At 34.0% G+C, this 19,379-nt stretch overlaps 3 protein-coding genes across 6 annotated transcripts; 1 reads left to right on the plus strand and 2 right to left on the minus strand.

Moving 5' to 3' along the window:
* Nucleotides 1-2,205: 2,205 nt before the first annotated feature.
* LOC103494584 (uncharacterized) lies at nucleotides 2,206-8,827 on the minus strand. 2 transcript variants are annotated; one of them, XM_008455816.3, is made up of 10 exons: nucleotides 8,485-8,717; nucleotides 7,856-8,079; nucleotides 7,013-7,121; nucleotides 5,793-6,144; nucleotides 5,524-5,593; nucleotides 5,249-5,316; nucleotides 3,952-4,067; nucleotides 3,752-3,858; nucleotides 3,244-3,383; nucleotides 2,206-2,702 (listed from the first exon to the last, which is right to left on the minus strand). In XM_008455816.3, exons 1-10 carry the CDS (start codon nucleotides 8,563-8,565, stop codon nucleotides 2,467-2,469), a joined length of 1,503 nt encoding a protein of 500 aa, XP_008454038.1. In that variant the 5' UTR covers nucleotides 8,566-8,717; the 3' UTR covers nucleotides 2,206-2,466. The 2 variants fall into 2 exon arrangements, with proteins under 2 accessions (XP_008454038.1, XP_008454039.1); XM_008455817.3 differs by lacking the exon at nucleotides 7,856-8,079 and having other exon boundaries at nucleotides 8,485-8,827.
* Nucleotides 8,828-9,521: 694 nt separating this feature from the next.
* LOC103494585 (54S ribosomal protein L51, mitochondrial) lies at nucleotides 9,522-12,768 on the plus strand. 2 transcript variants are annotated; one of them, XM_008455819.3, is made up of 4 exons: nucleotides 9,522-9,760; nucleotides 10,302-10,384; nucleotides 12,271-12,377; nucleotides 12,474-12,768. In XM_008455819.3, exons 2-4 carry the CDS (start codon nucleotides 10,305-10,307, stop codon nucleotides 12,644-12,646), a joined length of 360 nt encoding a protein of 119 aa, XP_008454041.1. In that variant the 5' UTR covers nucleotides 9,522-9,760; nucleotides 10,302-10,304; the 3' UTR covers nucleotides 12,647-12,768. The 2 variants fall into 2 exon arrangements, with proteins under 2 accessions (XP_008454041.1, XP_008454040.1); XM_008455818.3 differs by having other exon boundaries at nucleotides 9,534-9,800.
* Nucleotides 12,769-13,446: 678 nt separating this feature from the next.
* Nucleotides 13,447-18,020, minus strand: LOC103494586 (uncharacterized). 2 transcript variants are annotated; one of them, XM_008455820.3, is made up of 13 exons: nucleotides 17,726-18,020; nucleotides 17,302-17,656; nucleotides 16,945-17,131; nucleotides 16,632-16,863; nucleotides 16,444-16,512; nucleotides 15,641-15,742; nucleotides 15,444-15,484; nucleotides 14,982-15,115; nucleotides 14,671-14,734; nucleotides 14,491-14,587; nucleotides 14,287-14,405; nucleotides 14,153-14,175; nucleotides 13,447-14,065 (listed from the first exon to the last, which is right to left on the minus strand). In XM_008455820.3, the coding sequence occupies exons 1-13, from the start codon at nucleotides 17,763-17,765 to the stop codon at nucleotides 13,969-13,971; spliced, it is 1,560 nt and encodes a 519-aa protein (XP_008454042.2). In that variant the 5' UTR covers nucleotides 17,766-18,020; the 3' UTR covers nucleotides 13,447-13,968. The 2 variants fall into 2 exon arrangements, with proteins under 2 accessions (XP_008454042.2, XP_050943299.1); XM_051087342.1 differs by having other exon boundaries at nucleotides 15,641-15,792; nucleotides 16,413-16,512; nucleotides 17,726-17,977.
* Between the last annotated feature and the right edge of the window lie 1,359 nt (nucleotides 18,021-19,379).

Genomic DNA, 19,379 nt, shown 5'->3' on the forward strand with positions numbered 1-19,379 from the left:
CATGTTCTTCAACTTCTAGGAAGAAGGTTGATAATAAAACTCATGTCACTAATAATTGAATGATATCATTAATTCAACGTACGAGTTTTTTTTTTATATAATTTTTTTTGTTTATGATGCAATTTCCTTTTTAGTTGAACTCATTAAGACTACTTATTACGATTCAACACTAAATAAAACCTAAAATGTCACATGATATAACCAATCCCATTAAGAAAGAGTCAAGTCAAAAGTAGCATCCTTATTATTAAAAGGATTTAAGAACGAAATGTTGAAAAGACACAAAGATCCAAAATTGAATAAGAATCAATGTAATTCAAACCTTTTTGGTTGAAAAGGAGTCAAAACACTTATATATATACTATCATTTGTACCATCAAATTATAGTGTATATAAGTGTATATATATATATATATATATATATATAACACTCCACCAAATAAATGACTAAGAAACAATATAACCATATATAACACTTGGCTAGATAAATGACTAAGAAATAACATAACTCAACAATAGCAGCTCAATTAACATATGTTATTTGCTAAGGACTATGAAGTCTATGGTCAAATTTCCACCCCAAATTAGACTAAAAAAGAAAGGAATATATTCGATTCTAATTGCGTTGTAAATGTAAAAACGTTAATTAAAAAATAAAACGTTGGAAAGTGTAGAATATATTATTTTAAAAGCATAGAAAACGAAAAAAAAATGTAAAGAATTTGGAATGATTTTCTTTTTTAATGGAAAGCAGTTGTATGAAAACTAACCACTCGAATTTGTTAGAAAGGTAGTTTACAAAGATTAAAATTAAATTAATTTTTAAAAATTTTACTTAGAAAAGAAATTACGACAAAGTGAGAATATTTTTATAAATTTTATATTTTAGAAGTGATAGAGATTGATAGACGTTAATAACATTCGTGTCAATCAACCGTTCATATCTACTATTGATAAAATCTGAAATTTTTAAATGTTTGCAAGTGTATCCCAACGAAAATCTTACATTACTACAACTTTTGAATGTGATCAAAGATCAACGTAAATAAATAATTATGAAATGAAATTTAAAAAAAAATAATAATAATAATAAAAGTGTTCAAAAAGGGTGTTCTATATTTTGCCGATCCATTTTGAATTTGTTCATTGTTGTAATTTGACACAATTCAATTGTTATATGTGAGGAAAAAAACAAACAAACAAACCTAATCCCATTTCCATAAAGCAATCTACAAAGTGGAATTAAAAATATAGATTTGACATCATTTGCCTTTCCCTTTTCAATTTGATTTTGTTTAATGTTTTTTGCTTTTTTTATAAATCTACTTTTTTTCACAAATTCTGTAATTCCATTGGATATCCTTCGACACACTAGAATGCCATACGTTGTTTGGTGCTTCGCTGAAGTCGACCAAACTCAAAAGACTTTTTGATTATATTTTGGGTCTACGATAATCATGTCCAAAGAATGTGATACATATCTCATTAGGCATTTGATGAGGTTCAATCTCGACTGAGACCAAGAATAACGGCTTAGACAAAGGCCCAAGCTATCCACTTATCCAAGATCCAATTCAATTCTAAGTTGCCACGATCATCCCAAATCATACTATGCTATTTTCTTAACTTTATTGTTTTTGTTATTCCTAAATGTTGATCCTGCAATTTGGTCCAAAATCATCCATAAATGATATTTGAGCTTTTTTCTCACTAAGTAAATATGAACTTTTAATTTCTTCTGCATAGACTAGGACTTTAGATTCTACTATTTTTACAAAATTAGTGGCTACTAAAGCACAACCCTATTGTTGATCTTGTGTACAACATGAAAACCTTGTACACACCAACCTTGTACCAAACAAAAACAAACAACCAATGTGTTTTTTTTTGTTTTTTTTTTCTGTCCACAGTTGTAATTGCAAAACTTTTACACTTATGGTCAACATGTATGCATGGCACAAACCACTAAAACATACCAATGGAAATCCCCTTATAACAAAATAATGTGTTTCTCTAGTAACAAATAATATGCAAATACATATCTCGGGTTTTTTTTCCAACAGTATGTAAAGTGAGGCCTACCTCACATTCAACTTCAAATTTGATAATACAATACATTAGTTGTCCCATGCTCATTTGGAGCATCTCATATCTTTAAAAGAAAAGAAAAACAGTTCGGCACAAATAAATTCTAAAGACCAATCATAGAATCTAAACCAAAAATTATTATTATACACTATAATTGCAGGAATCACTTGTTCTAAGAAATAATTAAAATTATCCTTTCTTCTAAATAGCACTTTCTTTGTGCACAACAATTTTATAACTATTATCATTCATTTACCACAGTTTTTCAAAACTTAGACTATCTTCAGAAACCTAATTTTTAACATCTCTTCGAAGAATTGAACACTAACCTCTTTTTCCAAGCACCTGCCATGACCTACATCTTCAATGTTTTTCTTCTTACCTGTTTTTCTCGTCTTGATACCCTGATGCCTTGCCACTCCTCCCTATCACATATGGCTCCGGCTCGAAACTGCCATTGTTAATATCTAAGCCTTGAAAGGAACGAGATGCAAAAAATTCTGCTCCAGACCTGGCAGTTCCTTCAATAAGCAAGTTTCGATTATCACGCAACTGGAGAGCCTTCTGTGTTGCAGTTACTAGAGCATGTGCTCCATTTTCTTCCTCAGTATTTTCTGCTTGGAAAAACAGATAAAAGTGCTTGAGAGAGCAATTTGACACTACGAATTGTAAGGCTTTAAGTTAAATTAATACATTGAAGTCATGAACAGTGTAACTAATTAAATGAGTTTTCAAGATGGCTTCTGGATTTCCAGTCTATTTTATCATAATGTAATTTTGTTCGTTTTGGTTATTTAGAAGCTCAATGTTCTCCAGTCTTGACAATTAGGGTGTTCATTAAAATAGACCAAACTGAACCAAATGACAAAATGAAAATTCTCAGTTCGGTTTGGTTTGGCTACCAAATCGTGAAGACCCCAACCTGATGTTTACGAAATACATACAAAAAATTCCAAAACTCCTTCCTCATGTATAAATAAGACTGTTGGCCTCAACCACCTAAATAAAAGTTTGAGATCAATATTTAAAAGTTGACATGAAAGTACTTTTGGGGGTTGAGGGGGGAAGTAATGATCAATTTCTAAGTTTGATTTTATTTTATTAAAAAAGGGCAATTGCAGCATGAAAACAAAGTACAACTTGAAGGATCATTACCTTGGGAATCCCAATCTTCAACATATCCGCCTTGCAAAAAAGAATATCGAGCTTCATCTGATTGGTTTGCTTCTTTAGGTGTTGAGCAATCAATCAAATCTTGAAATTCCATAACATAAACTCCCGTCCATTGACTTCCTCTACCCAATTAAAATTGTCATTCTTCAATGAAAAATCTCTCAGTGAAATTTAGAAATAAGAGCCAAGATAATCCACTATTATATCCAAATAATCATAGACATCCTTCCTCCATTCAACTTTAAAATGTTTGCATAGGTTCATCTGTTTATTGGAAAATAATTTCTATGCATGCTTGAACAGCTGGACAATGCTTGAACAGGTGAATTTAACTACGATAATAATTGGAAAAAAAAACCACAAAATCATAAATAGAAGTATGGTTCTACCTTGACTTCATGAAGATGTTAAATCTATTTTGGTCCTGAGTTTTTTATTGAAGTAAGACAGCTCAAACGGCATGCTTTAACGAGACAGACATTAAAGGTACCTGCTGAAAGCTAGTGTGGCTTCAAATGGAGTAATAACGGGAGCAAGATACTCTTTGCTATCCATAAGTGCAGTTTGGGCGCAAGAAACATATATGAATACACCACACTGGAATAAATGCTAAGGAATTAACCTACCAGTAAAGATATGGGAAAAAGAAAAGAAAAAACACCCAAATAAAGTCCTGAGTCGGATAAATACCTCGGGGAAGTTAGCAAGCTTTGCAGGATTGGGTTTTCCCATAACAAGTGTATAAGCCTTCTTCCCTGCTCCAGTGATCAGTTCTTTCATCTGATGAATGATATGGAGGTAACCAGCTGCATAAAGCATCACCAAATTAAAAAAGGGTCTGAAATCCACAAAAGAATAGTGTAGAATAATATTCATCTGGATCTCAACAAAGCAAAATCCAATGAACTGAGATTAAGAAGATGAGGATATATCCAAAATATTACAACGTTTAATGCTCAACATTCTAACAATGTAATCTAAAAACAGAGTAACACTTCAGTGGAAAAACAAGGAACCACATAAGCCAAAAATACTTTTTAATTTAATATCGCTTTCAGCAAGACCCCTAGTTAGGGAAATATTAGAATTATTGGTATGGTTATCAGAAGAGAGCATATTAGTAAATAGCGAGTAAGTTTGTTAGAATTTTTGGGTTATAATGGAGGGAGTTGGGTTGGAGGCAAGGGGGCAAAGATTTTAGTCAAATTTCCCATGTGGGAATTTAGAAAGGGAGTAGTCCGCTCAAAAGCCAATGGTATACTATACTATAACTTCCCTTAATACTGCAATATATATTTCTACATTTATGTGTTCTTTGTTGTTCTTGATTGTACTTGTTAGGTGGTAACCTGTAGAAACTCAGAAAGATTCTTGGAAATAATTTGATCTCTGATGTAAAAAATAATAGCAGCTTCCAGTTTCACTACCAACATGGAAAAGAAAAGGATAAAAAAAACTCTTAAAATTGTCATGAGGTCTGAATCTCTCCACAATTCCCAAGAAGTAGTCCCTCGCTTCAATTTCTCTGCCCTTTCCTCCTACAACCTACTCAAGGAATAAATGGTATGGTGTTCACATAAGGTTTAGTTGGGAGGGGAAAAAACAAAAGAAGAAGATGTACTTCCCTGATAGATGGTTGGGGTACCATCGGCATCACTTCTATTGCCACCTCCAGGACCAATCTTTCTAGAACCTTTTTTTAATATTCTAATTTTATGGTTGAAAACATACTAGAGAGACCTCTTGAAACTCTGTAGAATGGGGCATTCACCTTCTTCCATATATCTAATTTGTTTCTTATTAAAATAAGTAAAAGAAAGAAGGGGGTGGAGGATTGTCCAAACACATAGTGAGAGGGGAAAAAAACTAAAAGAAATCAAAGGACTTTCCAATTACATTCAATGGATGACTTAGAATTTTAGTCTTTGATCCCACAAAATGATATACTACATTATCCTCCAATCATTTCGACCATCTGAGTACATACCTAAACCAAGAGTACCAACCAAAATTCCAACAATGGCAGCATCCTTTGCCTTCTCCACCAAATAATATCTGCTTGAAACATGATAAGATAAATTAAATAAAACAAAAGATGATTGTTGCATCCAGTTTTTGTCTCAAAAAGGAAAAGAAAAAGAAATGCACTTTAAAACAAGTGATTGTAAGCAACAAGCGAAAGCACACTGTCCAATAAAATAGATTGGAGAAAAAGTTGAAAGTGTAAAAATATAAATAACAAATCTGAGTTGCCAACTTTACCTGCGCTTAAGGATCCTTCTCTGCTTAGATACATCAGTAACTAACCAACTTTCTTTTGCATCATATCTGACTAAATTCAAAAACAATTAAGTTAAGTCAAGCTGTGAGTTTAAAATTTATGGTTGAACAAGATTGCTGGAGGCTGGAGCCACTTCCAAAAAGGTCACCAGATAGAGAACATGTGGTCAGAAGAAGAAATGGCAACAGAACAATATTCAGCATCATAGCTAATAAGATAAACTCAATGCAGATCATTGTAATCCACGCACCTATCTCACAGCCATTAAATGTTAGAACAACATTGGCAAAGGCTGAATTGTCAGAACCTATCCAGAAAAGTGAGCAGTCCTCCATTCTTCGCTCTTTAGGTAACTCCCAAAACAAGCCTCCAATGTGATGCCTAGCTCCAGCTATGTTCTCAGAACTCCCACTTTCAGCATTGGAAGCTTGTTCCCCACCTTTGACAACATTTTCTTGATATGGGGATGGATCCAAACTAGAACATTTAACATCTGCAAAATGAACTTCCAATTCCGATCCCAAACTGCTTGTCTGGAATGAATCTAATAGTCTTTGTTTAATATCAAACATTGAATGTGCATATTCCAACCCAAAAAGAACCTGTTGAAGAAGACAGACAAACTTTCACACTCCTATAAAAACATCTTGATGGTACATTATCACTACATTCTGGAGTCTAAACTTCAAAGTGAACATACAGAAACAACAAAAAGAAAAGAAAACAAATGCAACCTTAGTTGGAGTAAATAATCCGACGGAGTTATGATATAACAAATGAGTAGCTTTGTTTTCTTGATAAACAATTAGAATAATAAATATTTATTAAAAAAAGGTGAATAGTTTCATGTTTCCATATAAGAGAATTCCTACAATTCAGCTTCTTTTATTTGTATTTCTGATATTTGATATGTAAGTACTGATATAAATATACACACAAACAATAGATGAAGAGTATCTAGTAATTTGATTTCCATGAATCTGAGACCATTATTGGGCATAATGTGGAAGCATATATCTTTTTCTAATAAGATAATATGGAATCATATTCAATTATATACAATTTGCAGGCACACCATTAAGTGAATCCGTGCAGGTGGCATTTTCAAATCACTATAGTACTTCAAAATTCAAATGATTGACGTGGTAAATTTTATTGGTCATCATGCTGAATCCTGTATATGATCAATTGTGAATAAGAAAAAGACTAGAATCCCAAAATGCAACTTGAGGAATATGATTATGATGAACAACGAGGGGTTATTTTTTTTTGTTCTCGTGTCTTTTCTTATTGTAAATAACTGGAGATCTCGAGCTTATGGGAGTTTTCCTGTTTGGATGCTAGGAGTAGAGCCTAAGTTTTTTACCCTTTTTTTTTTGTTATTGCTCCTTCATTCTTCGTAATGGATGTTATTTTTAAAAAACAAACAAACAAAAAGAAGTATATTGATCAAAGAATACGAATGCATACCAAAACAGGCTTTCCACTGGACAAACTGTACTGAGATAAAGTTTTGGCACAAGTGGTTACATCGATTGAATCCTTTCCAAAAACAAAAAGTGCTGGAAGTGTTGTTGTCCTGAAAGACACCAGAGAAGGTGATTTGTAAGACTACTTGTAAGTGACAAAAGGTTACACCATTACTATCTATCATTTGATCTACCAATCTTTCAGGAGGGATGTAAATATTAATATTCAAATTAAAGCCAAATTAAGAAATCAACTAAGAACACTGAACAATGAAGAATAAATAAAAATAATTCAAGAAAATAACTAAAATCCAAAAATCCATATGATAAGGAATGTCAAACATATAAAACGCCTTGGGAGAGTCACACCCAACTAGGGACCTCATTTGCTCAATCACAAGGAATAGTGAATGTTCAATCATTCAAAAGGTCAGCATAACCATGTAGATGCCTCTTACGAGATGATTGATAACATAAAAACTTCATTTAGTGATGCTACTGCCATGGCCAATAGTAAGGCAGTAAACTTATATGTTTTTTTAAACCAGTCTAATTATATTTCATACTTTTGAAGCATTATGCTGATAATGCGCAGACTAATTTCATATGCATATGCACCAACCATTAAATATAAATTATGAAGCATAGTACACCTACACTCCACTTCCCAGGGGTTCATTACAGCTTTTTTAGCTGCAGTTTCTCACTCAAAAATGCAAAAGTAGCACAAATTTGCAAAAACGATACAATACTTGGGATGCTGATTTCTAAGGAGACTCCAAGGTGAAAAGGAAAAAAAAAACCTTGAGTAGAAAGCATCATGCCAGAGTAGATTGGTACTCACGGGCTCAGACAGGTATGTCCATAGTGTATAACACAATCAGCATTAGCATGAGCTGCTCCAACCTCATCAACACAACAACTACCATAAGTAGTATCGGCCATGACGAACAACCTAACCTCATTTTTGCTATCACTATGATTTGTATCAGATTCATCAAGCACACGAAGCCTATCCTTTAAAGCCCTCACCACTCTAGTTGAATCCTTCAAGAGCTCATCAGGGAACTAAAATTCTCAAAAGAAAACAATGAAAAAGAGTGGGAAAAAAACGTCAGAACTAAAGTTCAGAGAGTTAAAAAACAAGGGTCTAGCTTAAAAGTATGCTCAAAAGAATATGAACACTCATACACCAAAAAGAAAGAAACCCAAAATTCAAATTTTAAAATAAGAAATAACTAAAAAGAGAAAAATAACCAGAAATAAAAAAAAAAAAAAAAAAATTCCCATAAACGCTATAGCAATATTTATACATACAAAAAAACCGAATGGGAGTAAGCACTTGATATGAATCAAACTCAAACATGAAGATCTCGAAGAACGCAAAAACAAAACTTTGTGTCATTAGTTCATAATGAGCAGAGAAATAAGTGAGAAGAATGGTTTCATCCTGAAGTATTTGGGGAATTTTACCTGCAATGCAACTCGGGTGAAGTTGCGGGTGTGAATGAAGTCGGCGGTGCGGGAAATTTCGTAGTAGGATTCGAACTCCATAGCGACGAAAGAAAGAAGTATATAGAGGAATTTCGTGCTGAGGAGGCGCCGATCATAATAGAGGGAAGAACAAGGGAAAGAGTTCAGATTTCGTGGCAGCGTTCATTCTCGGCGCGGTCTCTCTTTTCTTGTGGAATTTAGTCTATTTGTTTTCAAAATAAAAAATTTCACCTTCAATTTTTAGGGTAAAATATAAAAATATCCATAAAATTTGTATTTTGCATTAGTTTAATGAATATCATTAACCTTTTATTTCATACAACCGTAGAACAAAAGAATATAGATTTCTTTTCTATATATATATGTATATATGTATGTATATAATAGTCTATGTATTTTTTTGTCCAATTATTGCATCAATTTTGTTACTATCTCCCACACACTCCTTCACTCTTCACTCTTCTATCTTCATCGAAATTGATTAACTTTGAAATTGTACCGAGAAAGACATGCAAGAGAGGAGTGAAGAAAGGAAAAGGTAATATCGTAACTTCACGTAATAATGATATCAACAAGGAACATTTAACATTTTCTAAAAAAATTGGATCGTTCGCCAGTTTGTACCTTTAAAATGAGTCATCTATACTATGTAGGTTAGGAAGAAGAAATAGAAGGATAAAATAATAAGACGTAGATAAAGGATTCGTACATCTTTAACTTAATTTTAATTAGAATAAGGATAGTAATTAAGATTTTGATAGTATTTTTTAATTTTACTTCTCAAAAATTTCTAAAAGGTTGAAAGGTATATTAATAATTTATATAAATAATCAATAAACATTTGATTTTGATATTTTTGAAGAATTGTTTTTTAAAATAGTAAAATGAAAAAGAAAATATTTATAAAATATTACAATTTAATAAGAATTTTATCTGAGTTTTGAAATAATTTCATTTTCTTTAAATCTAATTTTGATTAACAAAATACTAAGAAGGGTATTTGTGTAATTTAGTCCTTGTTCTTTTGGTTCTTCTAAACCCTCCTTGAGTCTCAGCCACCCCCTCCGGCCTTCTTTCATATAACCAACCCCCGCCCCTGCACGCATTTCCTGCCCGCCGCCGTTTCAGCCTGCCGGCGAAATCGCCGCCACCCCTTATCGCACTCTCTCGCCACTTTGAGGAATCAAAGCTACTTATCGCTATTTATTTTTTCTCCTCAGGAACACAGTGGTCTAGCCCCTTACCCTCGCCGTTGGTAAGATCGCGCCACCGCCGCTCGTTTTTCAGATCCCAAGGTTTTATTTTTTAATTTTTGTTGCGTCGGGTTATGCTGGTTTATTATCTGCACCCACGGAGAAGAAAAGCAAGAACTTTTGTTTTTGTTGATTTCTTTTGCATACGACGTTCTACTAGTCAGCATGAAAACTAAGAATGTATACCTTACAAGTTGCAAAATAATAATAATAATTAAAGAGGAAAGAAATGTTCAAGAAGATGAAAAAAAAACACACACACACACACACTCACACACACAGCTTGGGAATTGAAAAGCTGTATTTGATAAAGATGGAACTATTGCTTTCCAAAATTTCCTTTTCAAAAAAAAAAAAAAAAAAACCCAGCGGAATACAATGGACAATCAAAATAGGGAATGGGTTTAGGTGTATTGATTGCATTAGGCCTTCTTCTTGAATATATTAGAAACTATCAATACCTATGAACTAGAGCATAGTAGGGGGATGAGCCTTTGCTTATGAACTAGCCAGGCATTAGATGATTTTCCAACCTTTTTGCAGAATATGGCTTTGCGAGGTGTTTGGCAGCTTAAGAAGTTGGTTGTCAGCTACTGTGATTGGGGAGGAAGCAGCAGGGGCATCAGGTTTGTTGGATTGCTAAACTATTGCCTATTAGATTACTTCATTACTGAGAATTCGGTTTTTAACTGATGGAGGTTTAAGTTTTAATCTGGACTTTGTATTTTCATTTTCCAGCATAATTACCTTACTCATCTTGCTTTGTTTGAGCTTACGGTAATGAGGTTTGAGTAGGGTAGAAGTAGAAGATATTGGAAATTTCTTGCTTTTTAGAAATGAGTTTTTCAGAACAGGGTTCTTGAAGTGTGGCGAGGCACATCCTTTTTTTTTTTTGCAGACCGTCCCTTTTTGCCTACAAAACCTACAAAATGCCCTTATCTTTTCTTTTACCTAACCCAAACCTGGAATGTCCGCGTGTCATCTCTTTAATAGAATTGTCAATGTTTAGTAATGCTAGTGATGTTTGAGGAAATTGAACCACACCATAGGGTTCTTTAAAATTATAGGCTCAAAATCAGAATCAAAACACCATATCAATTGGAATTGTAGTTTAACTTATGTTTATTCTCTCTAATGTAACACATTCCGGTTTCCAATTTTAAGCCTAAGTTTAATTTATGTTGCTTGACTTGATACAGTTCTATTTTCTTAATAACCGACAGCGTAGATTTTACATAGATTATACTGTATAAGTTGCTTTTGTGGAAGCAAACTGGAAAGATTTTTTCTTACTCATCAGTTTAGTATCAAATTGTACAGCCTCCATAGGAGGACTCTAATCAGTTGTCACATGTATGCTTGGATTCACTTATTCCAAGTTATGTTCTTTCGAGTGTGCTGTTGGGAAAACTATAGAATAGATAGCAGACCTATGCAAATCATATCCTCAATCTTGCATATATATCAAATAGATACATATGTCTACTAGCGCTTGCGTCATTGCTATGTAGGTTCTGATAAAGTGCATTTATCTGCCCAGGGAATGAGAATTCCTCTAGGAATCTCTGATTTTTTAACTTATGTTTTTCTTTGAAGCCTAAAAATCAAACATGAGAAAAGTTCCATGTTTTGAGTGGAGCCTTGCCTAGTTGACTTCCTGGGTCTCTTTGGTGGGGTGTGAAGTCAGTTAGCTTCTTGAATGCTTACCTTGGTCTTCATTTAGGAGATGTCTCGAGATCTGTGTGTTTCTGGAACCAGTGGTGGGGAAAGTTCAGAAATGGTCGTCATTGTGGAAATAAGTTTTTTCTCTGGAGGGGGAAGATTAATCTTGATTCAATGTGTTTAGTAGAACTTCTATACAGTACGTCTTTCTTAGCACCTCACCTTTTTTACTGGGTCTCAGGCAGTGAGTTGAAGGGTTATTGTAAGAATTCCAGGTCTGCTATTGCGTTGGGATTTCTTATGTTCGCTCAGTTCGTTGAGTGTTCTATTGGGGATGGTCGAACACCTACATTTGGGAGAATTTCTGGGTGAATGAGAGAGACCCCGCTGTGCCTGGTTTCTTCAGCTTTATTCTTTTGGATTTTGGCTTTGCAACTGGGTTTTTTTTTCCCTTTTCTTCTTGTTCTTGAGCTTGTTTTTTGTATGCTCTTCTGTATCCTTTTATCTATCTCAATGAAAGGTTGGTTTCTTCTAAAAAAATAAAAATAGAAACTTTCCTTTATCCCTTTCCTGTAAAATAAAGCCAAGCCTTCTCTGCCCTCCCTTTCGCTGGATGAGACCCGGTTATTAGCCCAGTCATGAATCACCTGTCAACTTATCAGTGCTTCATATCATCTTGCTACTATCATATGGATCAAAAAGATAACGTAACACCCCTGTTACTTCACTAGCAGCCTAAACATTTTTCTTGATTTATAGAACATACTCGTTTATTGCTATTATCCTTATGTAGCTTTTTGAGAGTGAAACACTTTCCTGAATGATTTGAATGTCATCATTGAATTTGCAGGGCATTTATGGAGTCGCAGATGCCAGCTTTTAAGGAGAAAAATCCTCAGCTAGAAGTAGTTACTGAGCTCAATCGTGGCCAGCATCCATACTTGAAGGGCTTCTACAGTAATTCCCTTTCCCTCTCAACTTTTGGTAGTTAATAGTTATAATTTACAAAGTGTTTTATGTTTGGTTTTTACCCGTATTCTTTATCTTTCACAGAAAGCAATAACAACCGGGTAGTATGTGTGAAGAACATGGATCCAGAAGAAATTCATTCATGTGCAACGAGGCTAAGGAATTCACTGGGACGAAAGGTCGTAAAACTGAGAACAAGACATGTAACTAAAAATCCCAGTGTGCAAGGTACCTGGAACACAGATGTAAGATTTTGAGGGCTGGATGGATAATTTAATTATTCCTGAAGAGCTTGATATCATTTAGAGAATGTTCTTTCCATCAATAATAAGATGTTGAAACCAAACTTATTTATAGAATTGCTTGAGTTTTTGTTGTTTGTAGTGAGTCCTTATGTAACTTTTGAGGTAGTTATTATTTCCCCGGTTCTCTGAATACTTTCTGGAAGGTTTTCGATAAAAACATGAGTTCGTCTTGAAGAATGTCTGAAACGGAATGGGGTTCTAATTTGAGTTGGTAACTTCTAATTCTAAACATTCAAAGCTGCCAACAAGAATTGAAATGATTCATCAGGCGATCCAAGATTACAGTTTTGTAGTTCTTGATTTGAACTTCTCGACTTAGTTTGTTGATGGTGTATATCAATACATTAACTAGTTGAATTGAGCATGGATTACTTTGAATACAACATTCTTTAGCTTTGGATGATGAGATATTGTCACTGACCTAGGATCTGTTCATCACGCAAATATAGTAATCTAATAGAGTATCAGATTGGATGTTATATCGACAATGAAATGTTAATGAAACTGAAGTGTGAAGTTTTTTTTATAAAAAGAAGTAAAGGGAAAGAATTATACAACATAACTTCGGATTATATATATACATATAACGCTTTCCTTCTGCTCACTTTATTGTTTTCTAATTTCAATCATGTGTTTAATTAGCTCAAATATAATTTTCATGACACCTTCTCTACTACTACTAGTGATTTATTTCTATAATATCTTACGAGTATAAGACTTTAATAACAAATGCAAAAGGAGAGAGAAATAGGTGACACAAAGAAAGATATCCTAAGTTTTAATAAGACTAAAGACAGTCTTCAAAGTATTTTCAGCAAAGTGCAAATACATGTATTCAGCTCAATTTCTGAAGCATACAACAAATAATAGTTGGTTCAATTTGTTTAATTTTTTTGGTTCCAATCATATTGGCTTGATCTGATTTTGGTCAGTTGGTGGTCGAACTTCGAATCATAATGGATAAAGTACGCAAGAACAAGATAACTGCAGCTAAGGATGGTCACCTTTTTAAGGTTTAAAACCATAAAGACAAGACCAATAATAACTTGGTACTCAAGAGACTCTTAAGAGCCTTGTGTTACATTTAAAATTTTTCTCAAAATTCTTGAAGGATTGAACCTTCCTATTGTCTCCCTTTGGCAGTTAATATTTCACTCGAATCCGTTGTTGAATTGTACTTTGAGAAAGCTCTAAGCTTCAAATCAAAAGCTCCTGGCGCAAATGCTAGAAGCGAACATGGAAACACCTGAATTCTATGTTGAATACTGCATACCTCACACATCATTGGCTGATGAAGCAGCTTCCCCTGCCTTCTTCTCCTTTTGTTTCTCCCTTTTCTTCTTGTTCCGCATGGCGTTCTTACTCAGTGTTCTGCATTTAACTCTTATATTCGGTTAATCCCAGAATTTAGCCTGTTTAGAGTACGATAAATGACACGCCTATAATTAATGGACTTACTCTTTAGGGCCTTCTCCAAGCAACTGCATTACAAAAAAGCTTAGCTTATAAGAACTTGAATTGAAAATATTCAAATCTAACAATCATAATGGCCTCGCTTAGATGGAAAGGGAGAGGAACTTGAAAATCAATACCTCTGCCTGAATAGCAGCAGCATTTTTCGCATGTGGAGGCCTATAAGCAGCAGGCTTCTGAACAGGTGGGTTTGAAGGAGCGGTTTTCTGCGATGTTTGTGAGACTTTTGACCCTTGTCCTGGATTTAGGACAATCCAATAGCTCAATTAAACTGGATAAATACGGAAGCATATAGACATAAAGTAATAGTTTTGTGATGAAACCTTGTGTTTTCTTTTGATCAACATTGAGCGATTCTACTGACTTGACTAGTAGATCGATTTCACCAAACTTATCTGAAGACTCTGGCTTCCAATCGGCCTGCACACAATGTTTGCATGAGGAAAAGAGCGAGAAGTAGTCGTGCTAAACATCTTTAGAAATGAAAGGTGAACAGCTCTTACCTGGAACAACTTGTCAAACATTTTCTTGAAGTATAAAGCTCCATTGTAATGGAAAATTTTTATCCTATACAAGGAAAACAATGATATCAACTTATTTATAGCTGACCAAAACCCTCCTCTGCGCAGATTGGGAAACCAAGAATATTCAATGGGTGGAAATTCGAATGTCTGAAAAAATGAACCGTGCTTAAAGTACATAACAAAACTTCACGCCCTTAGGCCTTAGGCCTTAAGCAACATTAGTTTTTAGTCTCTTTTCACATTATTTGGATTACAAGCACCTTCTTTGTGCATAGTATAAAAGTGTTTACCCATTGTCAACTTGAAGTCTGGGAGCCGTTGTGGCAGTCATGAAATACTGTCCATCTGGCGACCACTCGCTAGTAACGGAGCATTCAGATTTTGTTCTTCCAAGCTGTTTTTTCTCCTTGTAGTCCCAAAATGCCTGTTAAAGATGATGGCAAGCAGAAGAAATTGTAAATGTGAAAATAAAATATGAATATCATTCCTTCAATCATGGGAGGACAAGAAAGGCAAGAGCATAATACTATAATATGAACGCAAGTCTGGAGGTGATAATCACTATAATAGGGGTTGGACCATTGCTTACACAGATGTACAATATTTAACGAATTTGGAAAGTTCTTGAAATTTATCAAGTTAGTACTCTGAAGAGAAACATGCCATAATAACAACAAGAAGAAACTCCTGTCCATATTTTATGCAAAACAGAGAACACGACACATAAGAAATATATGAAACAGAGAGAATACCATGTCACCAGGCAGATTACCGAAGCCAGCCAAACATAGAACTGCAGGCCAGAGAATTAGGGTCACAAAATAAGACTAATGACACCATAGTAATTTCTTCCTTGAAAGAAAAGAAAAGAAAAACAAGATGGGGAAAAAGCTAAACAAAATGGAGAAAGCATAGGTAGATATCCCAAAGACGAAAGCAGAAAACATACATTTCCCCTTTGGGTTCCATCGTACAGTGTTGTAGGGACCTTCTCCAAGCTCAAGAAGAGGCTTGCACTTCTTGTCAAACACCGTTGCTCTTGCAGGCATAACTTTTTTTTTTGTCAAGGAACAAGAAGTGCGAGGCAAAGAGAAAGCACAGCTAGCAGAAGCAAAGTACAAGAACAAGGACATTTAGATGGCATTTATTATAATTGTTGGAGTACAGCAATATTGAGGTGGAGATTTAAACATCCGAGCTCAAGAGAAGAGTAGATGCCTCTAAAAGTCGTTAATTATTGAATTATCCCAAGGCACAACAAGATGTTCTACCCAACATTAACTTTTCTTTGTACATATTCATTTGCTCTTGGAAAAATGCTGAAGATCTTCACGAACCCATAATTGGATTTAAAAAGAGTTATGCATAGATTTATAGTGTCGAAGGAACCATCAAGCAGAGTACACATCCAGTACATTCATGTTATGTATATAACAGAATATGAAAACATCCAACGATTTCATTAATCTAGCATTTGGTTGGATTAGTTTGTCACATTATATTTAGCCATTCCACTTAAAATACAATGTAAAGCACGTCTAGCCGTAGTATGCAGGGAGCTACTGTTGAGGAAGTCTAGCCATAGTGTGCCGGGAGCTATTGGCAAATGATCTCCTAGTATGTAATGTATACCATCATCATGAGACTATATGCTTATCCTCTTTATTAATACAGATTGTTAAATTTGAATGTGCAATCTAATTGTGAAAGATAAGATAAACCTTCCGCAATATGGTACAATAATAAGGATACACCCATATACTACTGCAAACTCCGAACCACTCGGTGACCACTGCACATCATGAACGGGTCCTTCTTTACCTGCCAAGGTCCTTAACAATCAGTTCTTTCTCTCTGGAAACTTCAATGTCAATAATAGCAGGCTAGGCTGTTAGAACCTACTGCAACTAATATTTGAAGAAAAAGAATTTAGTGCTTACGAAGTGGTACAAGTCCTTCATGAACCCCATCAGTTGTCAAGTAGTTTAACTTTGTTTCACCATAATAACTCTGGTTGGTTTTATCTACATCTGCTTGCACAACAATTAGAAGCCCAGTAGAACCATTGTTCCAGTTTAGTTGAACCGTTGAACAACGGAAAAAACTTCGTCGAGCAATCGGTTGAGTTTGTGAGTCTCCACAAGCAAAGATTTGGATACTGGCAGGAACCCCCTGCATAAATACAAAACAACAAACCACTTAAATGGTGGAGTTTATGAATCTTGATGAGCAAACCTCGTCTAACAGACCAACCTTGGACTCGGGAACAAAGGCTGCAATGTGGGTTCCAGGTGTCCTTGAGAGTTCAATTGCAACGACTCCTGGAACTCTTAGCCGATGAATAACTCCCTTAGAGAAATCTTTAGTATCAAAAAACTGTATCTCATTAGTAGCCATCCGACAGGCAACAGTTTCATCAGAGCTGAATCGAATTGCAGGCCTGGAGGATAAAGTGTGTCTAAAGTTTATCAAAATCTTCAAAAACAAAAAGGTTCAATGACCCACCAAGGAATCTAAACGTTATATAAAACCAATTTCTCTAGTACACAATAAGCTACAAACGAAAAAGACCAAGCCTATAAATCGTCATAAATACAAGACACCGCTCACCATGACACTTTGGTCATATTCTTCTGAAATTGAGAGTACACAAGATCACCAGTGTCAACCTTCCAGAGAACAACATTCTTTTCTTGAGGAGTTGAAGATTTCTGAAATGTCTGGAGATAAGTCCCACAAGGTGACAAAGCAGCCGCAAGCAAATTGGGTACTTCAAAAGACTTGATCTCTCCAAAACCACGGCATTCATAAATGCTCAAAGTTTCAGGCTTCGTAACCAGCAATTTGGATCCATCTTCACTGAATTTCGTACTGGTGCAAGCAACCTTGTCGAGTTTTTTGGTGGTGGGTTGGTTGTCGACGAATGGGGGGCCATTCCAGATTGAAAAACCATCTGATCCTCGAACTGGGAGGAAGTTTAAGGATAAGAAAATTGAAAGAGAGAGAAAAATGAATGAGCTAAAAGAAAACTTACCCAGAATCTCTAAAGGTGGTGGATGTTGAGAAGTGGCCATGGGAATCGGAGACGAAACTGAAGGTCAATGAAATTGGTACAAGTAATAGAAGAAGGAAGATTGAATGGAGGTTGAGTCTGATGATGAAAATAGTGTATGTTCCTTCCGATGCCGGAGAAGGTGAAGAAGAAAGACCGGAGAAATTCCAAACAAATTTCTTTTATTAGGTTAATCGTTAACATATGAAATCATAGCCACCACAACTATGACTATGTAAATGTTAATATTTGATCACAAGTACATAATTGTATACAATTTTTATGATTATTATAAGTTACAGAATTCAATTTTAACCTTTGTAGAATTTAGGAACTAAATTTTACCAATCGAAAATGTAAGGATTTAATTGCAATTAATATGATATTTTTTTTACGCTTTTTTTCAATAAAAATCGAAATGCTAAGATTACTTTTTCATTTCAATTAATAATTTTACGTGCTAACACATCATTTTGAAAATAATAGATAAATTTCGACTCTTTCCTCCCTCTCCACTTCTTTCTTTCACTTATTTCATCCATTTTTTAAACCCGTTTTTTTGATTTATTGGGTTATGTTATTGATAACTATTATAAGTTGTAATATCGAATAGTTTGTCTACGATAGATATTATTTAGTCTAAGTTTAGAGAGTCTACGATATAGAAAGCAAATTATTTTAGTCCAAGTTTAAGTAAATCTTTTAAGAGTCGAGAGTTTTTTAACATTTTTTAATTGACACTAAGTACCAAAATCTTTAAATATAATATTTTGTAAAGAATAATGAAAAGATTTATTTATACCAATTTTTTAAGATGGGTTAGAATATAAAATTACGTTAATTCTTTGTGTACTTAGTCATTTTGAAAATATACCAAAACAGTTTAAAAAGTGTACAAAAAACAACGAACTTCCTAACTCCAAAATATTATACATAACATATATTTAGGATTGGAGTTGCCAAGCATAGGATACCTCCACGACGTCACACAAAAAATCAACTTAAATACATGATTTTAGAAAAGTGGTCGAAGGGAGGATTTGATACTTTTTGGAACATGAGCTCGTGATACTAAGTTATTTTATTATATGAATTGTATAAATTTGTTGTAAAAAATTGTTAGGAAAGTTTCTAGTTTTATTCTCTAATTTAATTTTAGAGATCGATACTTTTTTATTGAAAAATAATGTTTTTTAGAAGGTCTATCCAAATATAAATACGAAAAAGAAAAATCAACTTATTTGCATGAGTTGAATTATTAATTAAATTCTAAATAAACGATAATATTATAATTTACAAAATTTTATTTGACCTTTTATGCATGGAAAAAATGTCAAAATTTGTAGACTTTAAAATATAAAGAATAGTTAGTCCTAAAAATAATAATAATAAATTAAAGACTCAATTAATAATAATAATAGAATAAAAAAAAAGTCTTTTTTCTTAAATTTTCCAGAGAACGAAATTCAAACATGCCCTTTTATCATCAAAACTAGAGTCAATGATATAAAATTAATTTTCACTGATTAGCAATGTGATACAAAGTGATTTTTGACAATTTCATAATCACTCTTAAATCACTTACCAAATTACAAAATACTAAATTCCCATCCATCGAAATTGGATTTAGGGGGGT

Source organism: Cucumis melo, chromosome 7 (genome assembly GCF_025177605.1).
Source record: "Cucumis melo cultivar AY chromosome 7, USDA_Cmelo_AY_1.0, whole genome shotgun sequence".
In the NCBI taxonomy this organism is placed as follows: Eukaryota; Viridiplantae; Streptophyta; class Magnoliopsida; order Cucurbitales; family Cucurbitaceae; genus Cucumis; species Cucumis melo.